The following is a 13263-nucleotide window of genomic DNA, read 5'->3' as shown; positions in this document are numbered from 1 at the left end:
ATAAACTCTTAAAAATCACGAAAAATCTGATCATCTGTAGAAGAAATGAGCACAAGTATTTAGGAGAGCAGGTTGGCAGGATCTAGTAAGGAGTGGGTGCAACAACACATCTGTTTACCTAGATGAACCCAGACACAGAGAAACACGGAAAAGGGTCTTGACTAAAGTAGTGTTGTAAGCAAAAAGCTGCAACAGCCTAAATACAACTCAGTAGGGGAATGGATAAATAACCAAGGTTTACAAAGATGATGGAATAAGGGTGTGTACTGGAAAATAAAAACATAAGCATAGCAACTTCAGGCTAATTTATCTATATGGAAAGGAAGATGTGTGAATTGTTTTATTTCCTAAAAAAAATTAACACTGACATTTAATTCAGGATAGTAGATACATGGGTCATCTTTGTACCTGATAATTTTGAGATATTTCAGGCATGAAAAGAATCATGAAAAATGTCTACTCTCACTTAAAATAGCAGCAAACAGGCTAAAATTTGTTGGGCAAGGGCTCAGGGATAAAGCGATCTCATGCCCCTTGTGGAAGACTAAAGTACTAATATACATGCAGGGGTTACATACTTCAGTACTGTTAAAGGTTTTAGATGTTCATTTCTTGCTAATTTTACTTAAATTTGTTTTAATTAGAGGTAAAGTATACATGCAGACACCGAGGCCTCACTATAGCCTCAACTTGAGAAACTTTAATATTCTATAGAGTATAAATTACAGTACAACTGAAAATCTTGTTTACAAGAGTTGGGATGCGGTGGCTCATGCCAATAATCCTAGCACTCTGGGAGGCAGTGGTGGGTGGATTGCTTGAGCTCAGGATTTCCAGACCAACCTGACCAAGAGCAAGAAAAAGCCCATCTCTACTCTACTGAAAGTAGAAAAATTAGCTGAGTGTTGTGTTAGGTGCCCGTAGGTGCTTGGGAGGCTGAGGCAAGGGGATCACCTGAGCTCATGAATTTGAGGTTGCTATGAGCTATGATGCCACAGCATGGTACCAAGGCGACAGAGTGAAATTCTATCTCAAAATTTTAATGAACTATGAAAATTCATTAAGTTTTTAAAAAGCAGAATGAAAAACTATAAAAATATTTCTGTGTATTCATTGTAGCATGTGTTGTATTTGTTATTTTTAGTTTCAGATGAAAGCTACCTTAATTTTACAGGGGTTTCATTGTAACTAACCCTGTCTTCCTATCCAAGTTTTTTTGATGCCTACATGTTCTAATGATTAAATACTTCTGCAGTTTTTTTTATCCTGTATTATTCCTTCTACTTTGTATAAAGGGGTAATATTTTAATGAAAACATTTTCCTTAAAAGTAAAGAAAACAGGCTCAGCGCCTGTGGCTCAAGCGGCTAAGGTGCCAGCCACATACACCTAAGGTGGCGGGTTCGAATCCCCAGCCCGGGCCCGCCAACCAACAATGATGGCTGCAACCAAAAAATGGCCGGGCGTTGTGGTGGGCGCCTGTAGTCCCAGCTACTTGGGAGGCTGAGGCAGGAGACTCGCTTGAGCCCAGGAGTTGGAGGTTGCTGTGAGCGTGATGCCATGGCACCCTACCCAGGGGGATAGCTTGAGGCTCTATCTCAAAAAAAAAAAAGAAAAAAAGTAAAGAAAACACATATAGTGGTGATTTCTAGGTGTGTTGACCATGGTATTTCTATTTTTCTTAGACTACCTGTTACTACACTTTATGGTAAGTTTTTTCAAATTACAAAAACTTTGTAATTTTTAAAAGCTACATTTATGAGTATGTAAAACCCCCAACATAGATTCTTTACATCCGTGCCACTCAATGTCATCAGCCTTAGTGTAACATGGGAAATTTTAAGAAATGCAGGTTCTAGGGCCTCACCTCAGGTCTACTGCACTGGACTTTGCATTTTAGGAAAGTGATCTGTAGATAGATTATAGTTTGAGAAGCAATGCTTTAGTACTCAAATATTCTCCCCTAGCCTAAAGTTCTACAAATCATGATATCCACAAAGCTGGATTATTTTTCTTTTCTTAAGACTGATGAGATTAAAAGCCATTATTTTACTTTGAAATCTGGGTTCTGTATCCCTGCCAAAGCTGTAGACTCCTGTGACCTAAAACTACTAACAGCTTCCCAGGATTCTTAAAAGTATTTTATTCAAATGAAAATAAACCACTTTGTAAAGTGAAGGCAATTAAGAACTGAGGTTAAAAAAGAACAATAACCACCACTTAGAATCAAATGAATATCGCCAGAAACAATGAACTGTAAATATGAAAATGCTAGACTTACAAGGAATTACTGCCTCATGCACTGGTTCCCTACAAGACACCTGTTACTCAAAGGCATATTGTATTTTTCACCCTCTTAACCAACCAATACCATTTACTGGACACTCTCAAGTCTACAACGCATAATTAGGGAGGGCACAACTATTTAACAAGGCATTTTAGGAAGCAGCTTCCAGGACTGTGCAGAGTGAAAATGCTAGTAATGGGTGTGCCATATACAAAATCTTTTCTTTCCAAGCACTATTGAACTTGCTTCTCATAGATCAATGCTAGTGAGTATGTGTCCTAACTAAAGTCCTAGGAATTTATAAAAGGTAGCACCCTGGAGTTAATTTCTAATTATTCAAAGCTTGTTTTGGGTTACATCTCTTGGACTAACATTTAAATTAATATGGTGAAGCATGCTGTAATAGAGCCTGCAGGTCTTTAGTTTAATTCTCTGATATTCAATCTACAACTCATACAGCTTATTTCCTCCATGTTTATCTTTAACAAATGAGAACAAGTAAAACCTGTTATTCCTCACTCCAGAGGCCTGCCTCTACCATGTCTACTTATTCAACTTGCTCCTGATTTTCTCTTGTATTCCCAGCTCCCAATTCTTTTGCTATACTGTCCTATACCTAGATTCTATTAGAGCAAAAACTAGAATTAATCCAAGTGGCAGCAGTTTAAAAGTCACCCTCATAGACACTACAGATTTTTTCAACTGTCTAAAAATCTGATAGGTATACAAAAACAAAATTGTGGTTTGGGGACCCCAAAATAAACATGCCATTGGGCTTAATGCTATAAAAAGTAACACGGGGTTTGTCACAGCAGTGGAATTTTACAGTAACTCTCCTACACCTTTATGGTTAGTAAATCCTCTAACTTTCTTTATGGTAAAACAGAAACAATTAGTCTTTGGAATTGCTAAATCAGTACGTTTCAACCCTCACTTTCCTTACCAAACAGAAAAAGACTGGAAACTAGCACAGGATAATCTTTCCAGCGCTGCAGACAGAGAGCTGACTAGTTACTCCTACGATGAAAGGTTTTGTAAAATGTATTTAAGGAAACTTACCTTCGGAAGACCCACTGTACTACAAAAAAGAACAGACTTTCTGGGGTCTGAAGGGATTTGTACTTGAAGATACTCCAGTCAGGAGAGGATCGTGCTGAGCGTTCTGCAGACAGAACTGTTTCAGGTCTGCGGCTGCCTGGGAAACCTACACGTAACAGAGGAGGAAAGTACCAGGTGGTGAGATTTCCTCAGATCTTTGGAAATACTGTACTTGAAATAAACACCACTTCTCTTGCTTCAAAAGAAAGACATTATATACTAAAGACTAACATTCATATACTGAGCATACATTGCTTGTAAATAGGATGGTTTATGTTTCCTCCTATTAGAAGCATCCAATGACTCAGTATAATCATGGCTATTTGCAACGTATAGCACAAAGTGTAGCACATGGCATTAGAGGCTAAACAAAAAGCATTAATATTCCAGCAAACTCAGTATAAATGGAAGAATGCTACTATGAATGAACATAATGAGATAACTATTAATAGCATATTATGTAGAAAAACCCAATGTATTCAGTGCATTCTTCAAATTTACAGTTTTTCATGCTCCCCTGAATTTGAACTAAAACAGAGTGAAAGGCATGCATTCATTCACTTAAAAACATTTGTATATATTTTGGTAATGTGATGTAGCAGATAAAGCCACAGATGCTCCTTAAGTCCCGTTTGGGTGGCACTGGACACATATATGAACATTGTTAAACCACATTTGGGCAAATAGAGTTTCTTAAAAGCAGCCTACTCAGAAAAGCTGTTTAACTTTACTGTCCGCCTTTTAGTCACATGACTAAAGAAAGAAATGACATAGAAAGCTGTCCCTGTCTACAGTTTGACAAAACAGTTGATGGGACAGTAACACCAAACAATGAATTGGATGGCTCAGATGTACAACATGAATGACTAAAAGATGCCCCCAATGCATCCAATATCCTAAGCCCTGAATTTGGGTTCTGAGAAACATCATTTACTTTATTCTCAGTCTTAACTATCCCCAAGGAGGGTGAGAGCAGATGTCCAGTCCAACTGGATATGTGGCCTTATGTGGCCTTTGAAAGGAAATTAAAATACTCTCTATGCCAAAACCCCCTGCAGATTACAGCTGTACCCCAGACCTGAAAAAGTAATTCATTCTGAGATGAATCTGAACCCATCTCAAATCTGTTTGTGTGTTTGGCTTATACAACTGTCCAAGCCAACATAATGGGTTTCACAGGTTTATTAGCTTCTAAGAAAAAGAAGTACTTTTTAAATCATGGATACCAAGTACTTTTACAAATGCCTATTCCCACCTAGTCCCCTACCCCCCATAACAAGTATAGCTAAAGTAGGGGAATAGATAGTATTTAATGCTGAAGTGTCTGTTTTCATTTACATTAGCCAGCAGAAAACATGCAGTGACGACGTACCTAATAATTTTTTGTCTGAAGTGTAGGTAGGGTCCAACCTAACTCCCTTTCACAACCCCTCAAGCACCATTTTGTGCCAAATATACTATTAGGCACAGAATACACAACTGAGAACCCTTCCATTACGGAGGGAAAGAGGGAAAGAAGCCACAGTGCTCCGCAGTAAAAAAAGTGATTTGTTAGACAGTGATTGGGTGGCCACAATAAGAGAAAATGTCTGAGGTGACATTGAAACTGAGATTTCAATGACAAGAGATTTAGCCAAATAACTATCAGTGAGAAACAGCATTCCAGGCAGTGGGGAAAGGTGAGACAAAGACTCTAAAACTGGACTGAGCTGCTAGTTCCCAAGATACTGTAGTAAGCACTTGAGGATTGAAACCCTGCAATCTGGCGTGATTATTATTAGTGTCCTTTTTCACTATCACCAGTGTCCTGACCTACCTATGGGGGAGTCTGTCAAGCACTTGTGGTAATTCCCAACCCCTCTATTCAAATGTAAAGAGTAAAATGTAGTAAGCATCTGTGCTAGTTTGAAAATACCACCAATAAGCACCTAGCACTGAGTCATAGATAAAATACACACACATTATGAAATGCAACTTAACCACATTTAATAACATGTTCAAGAAAAGTTCATTTAAAATCCCAAAGTGAGATGCCCTCCCCTCCTTGCTACTTCATGCAGACATAGAGAATATCCAAACCAAACCATGTGTGGTGGCTTTAATGATTCAGACCAGAAACCTACTGAAGAATTAGGTGTACAGGCAGGATCTAGTTGGGGAGGGCAGTGGCTAGGATTTTCAAAGTAAATCTATTGGAGTACTTTAGCCTGAAGACTTCACCTCATTTTCTTTGAAGACACAATTACTGCTTTCCCAAGCCTTTTTTTTTTTTTTTTTGGCTTTCTTTTCCATTTCTTTCTTTCCTGGCCCATTCAATCTATGATGAAGGCACCCTGAATAACAGTAAAATAGTTGGCTCGGCGCCTGTGGCTCAAGCAGCTAAGGCGCCAGCCACATACACCTAAGGTGGCGGGTTCGAATCCCCAGCCTGGGCCCGCCAAACAACAATGATGGCTGCAACCAAAAAATGGTCAGGCGTTGTGGCGGGCGCCTGTAGTCCCAGCTACTTGGGGAGGTTGCTGTGAGCTGTGATGCCACGGCACTCTACCCAGGGGGATAGCTTGAGGCTCCGTCTCAAAAAAAAAAAAAAAATAGTTGATGATTTCAAATTTCAGAGCTAAATCTAGCCAAGAATGACCATAAACTACTGGCTTTAGGTGAGAATTGGGAGATGAGAGAAATAGATTCCTAATAGCAGTAGCGACCTGTACAGCCCTCAAAGGACAAGAAATGAGGGAGCTCCTACATCAAAACCAGTAGGAATTTCCCTTCCCTCCTGAGGTGGCAAGTGAGTAAGCCAGGGTCCCTGACATTTCTAGTTAAAGGAAGCTACATGAGATGCCCTCCAGAAAACATTTCGGCTAGCCTGATTAGTATAAAATTAAATCATCTTGGAAACTGGCTGCTTCTAACACACTTCATATTTTCTGTTTCCTTTTTTAATTGTGAGAAGTGTGACACAGGTAACCTGACCTATTCCTTCCCGGAGGAAGCCCAATCTATTTAGGATTTTAAAAAATCAGTAAATACTTAAAATAGCAACTGAATGTCAGGTTGTCATGCCAAAACGTATCTTCCCCAAAACAAATACCCCAAGACAAGGCCAGTGCTAACCAAACGCCAAAATAAATAAGACTAATAAAACAGGCCCACCCTAATCACTTTCTCGGGCAGGCCTAATAGTAGACAACCCCAAGGTCAGATCTGAGCAAACCGCGCTGACGAGGGCTGAAATGTACCCTTTGTTCGAGATTGCACCAGGCACCGACGGTAACCTCGGATCCAAGTATGTTTCTTTAATCTATACTTCAAGTTATTCAAATGCTTCTTTAATCTATACTTTAAGTTATTCGAGAACTCAAGTACATGTTCAGTAGACAAGAGATGCTGGAAGTAAAGAAGCTACTGCTAACGGGCATAGGTTTGGGAAAGAAATGAAACGAAAAGACCTAAGTTTCCTAAGTCGGAAACCACCCTGTCCGGAGACGACAGAAGGGAGGTTGGCAGGCAGAGCAGGGCGCGGACCGCGCGCGGAGCGGCAGCTGTTGGCGCGGCCAGCGGGGGAGTCACTGCCCAGGGAGGGAGGGAGGGAGGGAGGGAGGACGGCGGACCGGAATGCGGGCCGCCTCGGACAGTCCTGGGGCGGAAGGGCGAACTAATCGGCCCCCCAAACCACAGTGCCGGCCCGCGCGGCGTCCTCTCCAGGCGTGGCAGGTCCCGATCGTCGCGCCGAACGCCCGTGCCCCCGCGGAAAGCGAGGGCCGCCGCGCGTCCCACCCGCCGCAGCCAGCGCGGCCGCCGGATCCCACCCGCGGCGACCGCCCTGCCCTCCCCCTGGGCCGCCCGCCCTCGCTCACTTTCACGCGGTTGAGCCCGGCTTCCAGCCTGAGCTGCTGAACCACTTTCTTCATTGCGGCGACGCTGGAGGAACCAGACATGGCGCACGCGAGAGCCGGGCGGGACGGCTGGGCGGTGGGCGGCGGGTCGCAGGGGCCAGACGGCTGCGCGGCGCGGCGGGGGCGGGTCTCCGAACTTTGTCTCTAAGTTTCCGGTTCTGAGCCCGCGCCGCCACTCCCGGCGCGCATGCGCGCCCCGCCCCGCCCGGGCTCCGGCGGCCTCCCCGGCGGGGGCGCGAGCCGGGAAGGAGCCGAGGAGGGGAAGGGGCGGAGCGGCCGGTGGGCGCGGCGGCTGCGGGAGGCCAGAGCCGCCCCGCGCCCTACTTCTCCTGCACGCTCGGGAGAGGCCGGCTTGGGAGAGGTAAGGAAAGATCTAGTCGTTAGCCGCCGCCACCCGAGAGGGGGCTCTGGAGAGAACAGTGAAGGGAGTCACATGCTTGAGGGGGATTCTGAAGGGCCGGGCGGGGGGGGGGACCGGGAGGTCCCGGTTTTCCTCGCGGAGTCTGCGACAGTGGTTGAGCAAGGGGAAGGGGCGAGCCCAGCCCAGGCGTGGAGCTAGTTGTACCGCTGAGTCACCGCACCCCGCGCACGATCGAGTCTCCACCGGACCCGAGTTGGGCCGACCGCACCTTCGGGACGCTGTCCCGGCCGGACCCCGGGGCGGGCAGGGGCCGCGGGGTGGCGGTAACCGACGCGGCCGGGCGCAGCCGCTGACTCGCTGGGCAGGAAAGGGTCTTGTCCACGTTGACCTCTGTCGCCACCCCCCTTCGGTCGGTTTTCCGGGAAGAGCTGTGAAGAAGCAGAGCAGCTGGCTGAAGATACACCTGTCCCCTCTGTTAACCCATTTTCTTTAGAGAATTAACTCTCATTGTACTTTTTAAAATAAAGCTTTGTGTTGCAGAAAAGTTTGCTCTTTTGTGTTTCAGGTGTAATTTTTTACCTCTTGGTAGAAATTGATCCCCAGAAGGGTCTTCAGTCCAGCTAGACAGTAGAATCTAATTCTAACCAAACAAGCCCAGCATGTGCGTGTCACCCATGGGAATGTGCGTGATGTCACAGCACTCAACATTAATGTTTTCTGTGTATTTGGGGGTAGCCTATCTCCAAATACCCTGATATTTTAGTATATTTAAACTGTTTTACATTGTGAGAAAATCATGTAGAATTGGCTCTGGGTCAAAAAATCCTAACTTTACGTTTTATAGCAGTTCACAAAAATGTACTGTGTACGTTTAGCATTTGCTTAATTTATACAATGGATGTAATGACTGGAGTTAGAAACCAGGTTTGAATTCTGGCTGTTACCTGGGACAAAGCATCTGAACATCACTGAGCCTTTGCCCTCTAAAGCACACTTCCCAGAGTTGTTTTTTGAGAATGATATAAAAATTATTTATGTAAAAAGTATGAAAGAAATCTCGCTAAATACTGCTTTGCTGTTTTCCTCAGCAGTATTTTAAATTATTTCACCTTTGGTGCCTTGTTGAAATACAGTGCTAAAATCTCATTCATACTCTATAGATCTTAAAGAAACATAAGTATCTTTACTCCAAGAATGTACTTAAAGAAACATAAATATCTTTACTCCAAGAATGTACTAATTTATGGTCCTTGTAGAATGTACCCTTAAGCCCTAAGGTCAGAATTGTGGAAGGATTTCAGGGAATATGTGCTCCAATCCTTTTTCTTTTTTCTTTTTTAATGAAATGAGCAGGAACAATCCTTTCTTCTGTTAGGAAGAATGTTGAGAAATAAGCAAAACTCATATTGTGTTTTAGGCCTAAACAGTCTCAGAAAAAGTTTTGTTTTTTTTTTTTTTAGAGACAGAGTCTTACTTTGTCGCCCTTGGTAGAGTACTGTGGCATCACAGCTCACAGCAACCTCCAGCTCGTGGGCTTAGGCGATTCTGCTGCCTCAGCCTCCCAACCAGCTGGGACTACAGGTGCCCGCCACAACGCAATTCAGCGGGGCTGGGTTTGAACTCGCCACTCTCAGTATAGGGGGCCGGTGCCCTCCTCACTGAACCACAGGCACCGCCCAGAAAAAGTTTTCTTTTTTTTGTTAACCGCTGCACTCACTGGGAAACCCCAAACTAGATTGCCGTCTCAAACACCAGATATTGTCTTCAGTAGTGTTGTTTAATTAAAGATTCTTTTTAGAATAGGAAAGAAGGAAGGAAAAAAAGAATTGAGTTCACTTTAAGTTCAGTTGTATCTGAAATGATTAGCAGTAAATATAATTTATGAACTGTCAGTATCTCCTGAACAAAAACTTTATTTTGGCGATGTTCTTCAACCTCCCACAACAATCTAAAACATTTTAAAAGACCTTACCGATCATATCTGTATAATATGTAGGTGTGTATGGTAGACGTTAACATTTCAGATGACTAAAAACTGTTAATAAAAACAGTTGGGCACCCAGAGGAGCTTTATAACAACAAATAGCAAGAAAACACAACCAAGAAAGTGGTCATTTTATGTCAGCAGAACAGTGTCATTTTAAGTTGACCTGGAATCTTTCCCTTATTCAACTGAGTAGTACCCTAAGTGCTTCACTAGTTTTTTATTTCACTAAAGACTTATAAATTTGAGTTAGTAAAATACTTTAAAATTCATGTGCCTTTATAGTTTAACTAAAAGCTGAGTCTCCTTAAAGAGACTTCACAATTCTAACCCCTTTCTCATGAGCTTATGGTATCGTTTCAATAGTAGTTGGAAAGAATGGGTCGGTTGACCATGGTTATAGAGCTAGTTTGTGGTAGAGAAAAGACTAGAACTTAGACCTGCTGATTTTTATCCTGTTATAGGTAGGTAATGTATTTTTTTCCATGGAACTGCTCATATATAGGAGTAGTTTTCATAATTGAATATGGAACTGTATGGAAATTTGGCTACAAGGAACAGCAAAAGAATTTAATTAAGATATCTAGTAAAAGGGTCATAAGACTTCATCGTATTTTTAGCTCAGCCTCTAGATGTTACGAGCCATTTTGAGTGAATGAGTGAGGATTAAAAAGCCCTTAGTTTTAAAGTTTATATATTTTTTCTATTCCTTTACTGTTTTACCTTTCATATCCAGAGTTTTAGTTCTGGCCCCAAAGGATGATACAGATTATTTTATTTCTATTGTCCCTTTTGAAAGGCCTCCCAAAAGGTCTATGGAGAAGGGAAAGAGCCATCTCTGTCACTAGCTATGTGTATAGTTCAAAAACTCTACATTCCTTCACTGAAAGAAAGAGCTAGGGGGAAAGGTATTTGTTCTACCTCAGCTTAAAATCTACTCTACCATGGTGTGTTAATAGCAACATGTTGACTGTTGCATACAATTAGGAAGTGAGGCAAGATTTTTGTTTTCTGTGTTCAACTTCAAATATATTTGAACCCAAATCATTTTCTATTTTTGGATTGTAAACTTTGAGAGACTCTAAGCATTCAAATACCGTTTACAAAGAGAAACCATTGCAAAGTACATTTTAAATCAGGTTTTATGCTGGGCAAGAAGATATCTCTATCCCTTTAGAAACTTCGCAAGAAAGAAGTTTTGTTGGGTGAACAGAAATTTGTTTTGTTTTGTTTTGTTTTTTAGAGACAGAGTCTCACTTCATCACCCTTGGTAGAGTACTATGGCGTCACAGCTCACAGCAACCTCTTGCTCTTGGGCTTAGGTGATTCTCTTGCCTCAGCCTCCCGAGTAGCTGGGACTACAGGTGCCTGCCACAATGCCCGGCTGTTTTTTGTTGCAGTTTGGCCAGGGCTGTGTTCGAACTCACCAACCTCAGTATATGAGGCTGGCGCCCTACTCGCTGAGCCACAGGCGCTGCCCCCAGAAATTTGTTTAAAATATTCTGTTGCTGTTTTATGATTATGAAAACTAAAGGACCATGAATAGATACATGAAAACATTCTATAATTAATTTTCCAATGTAAATTCTAATTCTGCATCATTTTGTTACTCTCTAGGAGGCCCTCACCCTCACATACCTGTATGTTCTAAAAAACAAAACTCACATCAAGACAAGTATGCCATTTTGTCTTCACTAGAGCCTGTGTGGAAGACAAACTTCGTTCCTTAATTGGTCTTACAAGTCTAAAGGCTATGAATACTTAAAGGCTCTGGAGTGCCCTCAGGCACTTTAATCTATTTGCCTAAAACAGGTAACCCTTTATTATAAATGGATTATAATTTCATTTAAAGGTTAACCATGAACTAGATAGAGCACAACTCTCAGGACATATATGTAACCTGAATTTACTATGATCAGATAGACGTCATGCTTTGATGATTTAAGAATCTGGAATTAGTCAAGAAGGCACCTATCACCTGGCATGAGATTGACTATATTCTGATTTTTTCCAGAGTAAATGTTTCCTTGTAGGTGGGGGAAAGGAAGAGCAGAGAGAGAGGAGGAAAGGGGGTGGGGTCTTGGTTTGTGACACACCTTCTGGGGGCAAAACACAATTATAAGAGGGACTTTACCTAACAAATACAATCAATGTAACCTGGTTTCTTGTACCCTCAATGAATCCCCAACAATTAAAAAAAAAAAAAAGTTGCCTTGTAATTTTTGCATTCCTTGAGCAACCAAGTAATCAAATAATTTTAGAGCTGCAAAGTATCTTAAGTCCCTTATTTTAGGGATACGTAACCTGCATAGTAGGGCAGTTTACCTTAGGAAAACAGTATAGACTTAGACCAGTGAACAGTCGTATAGATTATACAGGACTTGTGTGTAATTCTACTATGTTGGTATATTTAAACCATAGCCCATGTCAGTTTTCTAATTTTAATATTTATTTCCGATATTCTAAAGTCCATTGAGCATCGTCTTATATGCCCTTATTATCAAATTGGACAGGAATTACCAGGATCCTTATTTCTAGATACCAAACAGAGTGTTAGAAATTCCTAGGCTTGATTTTTCAGTTCTGCTGTTAACTCCCCAAATCATTTTGGAAAAGTACAGAAAGAGCATGATAGCTAATTCTTTTTAATGTAGAGACTAGATCAGAGAAGGGAAATAGTCACCAACTGACTTCTCAAACTCACAGTCGACTATGAGAATTCATTTCTCTACACTTTCCTACTGAGGCCAGATGTGACCCTGGGATCTTTTTCAGTAACTCACTTATAGACAGTACCAATTGATGAGAATTAGTAACTAAGATAAAGTTGACTTCCACTCCTGGCAGGATGCTTATAAAGCATAATTATACAATAATCAGACTGGAACCTTAGAGTCAATTATCTTTGGTCCTCGAGCTATTAGTCTCCTTTTGTTTGAATTTGTTGCAACTATTTTGTTCATTAGCTACTTAGTATTGGATAAAGAATATGAAAATCCTGAGTGTTATATGTTAGGATTTAGTCTATAAAATGTGATTTATTTAGGATCAACTACAAATTCTAAGCATGGCCTAAAGTTTTAAATAGCCTTATGGGTGTCTCTAACAAAGACTTGCTCACATTATCTCAAGCAACGGGCAGATAAACATAAACATCACAGGGTGTAGTGGAGGCAGATAGCCCGTGGAAATCCAAAAACAGGAGCTGTGGCATACTGGATAAGGCATATTGGAAGTATACCCAAGATTAGGGATGTCGGCAGCCAGAATTTATGACTCTTCTCTCTAGTACTCAGCTATAAATATAGATCAGCTATGTAGGGCCTTAGTTTTCCTACTGACTATACTACCAGTTTACCTAATCATTTTCTTGGAGGTTTTTATATTTTTCTCCCTTTGTTTACAAATAATTACAGCTTTAACATGAGTTAGCCTGATGACTATGGTATCTATGACTTCTCTTTCTTGCTTCAATGTCTGCTAATACTTTTACCAGGAACTCTCATCCCAACTCTTAATTTCCAAGGGCTTTTCTTTTTACATTAGGCCATTTCATTTGTTCTGGCCAGCCCAGGATTTGGTGTCCAACCTTGATCCAGTCGGAAAGGACAAAGGGAGTTCTTATTATCCAGAACATC

General features: G+C 41.6%; 2 protein-coding genes across 2 annotated transcripts in view; one reads left to right on the top strand and one right to left on the bottom strand.

Moving 5' to 3' along the window:
• Positions 1–2223: 2223 nt before the first annotated feature.
• GNG5 (G protein subunit gamma 5) lies at positions 2224–7421 on the bottom strand. The gene is made up of 2 exons (XM_023509803.1): positions 7242–7421; positions 2224–3490 (listed from the first exon to the last, which is right to left on the bottom strand). The coding sequence occupies exons 1-2, from the start codon at positions 7320–7322 to the stop codon at positions 3365–3367; spliced, it is 207 nt and encodes a 68-aa protein (XP_023365571.1). The 5' UTR covers positions 7323–7421; the 3' UTR covers positions 2224–3364.
• A 3958-nt stretch (positions 7422–11379) lies between these two features.
• Positions 11380–13263, top strand: part of SPATA1 (spermatogenesis associated 1) — a 39606-nt gene continuing 37722 nt past the window's right edge. Inside the window, exon 1 of the mRNA XM_003784195.3 lies at positions 11380–11437. The gene's annotated coding sequence lies outside the window, so the exon portion shown is untranslated. The remainder of the gene's footprint in view (positions 11438–13263) is intronic.

Source organism: Otolemur garnettii, unplaced genomic scaffold, assembly GCF_000181295.1.
Source record: "Otolemur garnettii isolate 467f Iridium unplaced genomic scaffold, OtoGar3 scaffold00010, whole genome shotgun sequence".
Lineage (NCBI taxonomy): Eukaryota > Metazoa > Chordata > Mammalia > Primates > Galagidae > Otolemur > Otolemur garnettii.
Note: the sequence above shows the minus strand (reverse complement) of the source record. Positions and strands in the feature narration are given on the sequence as shown.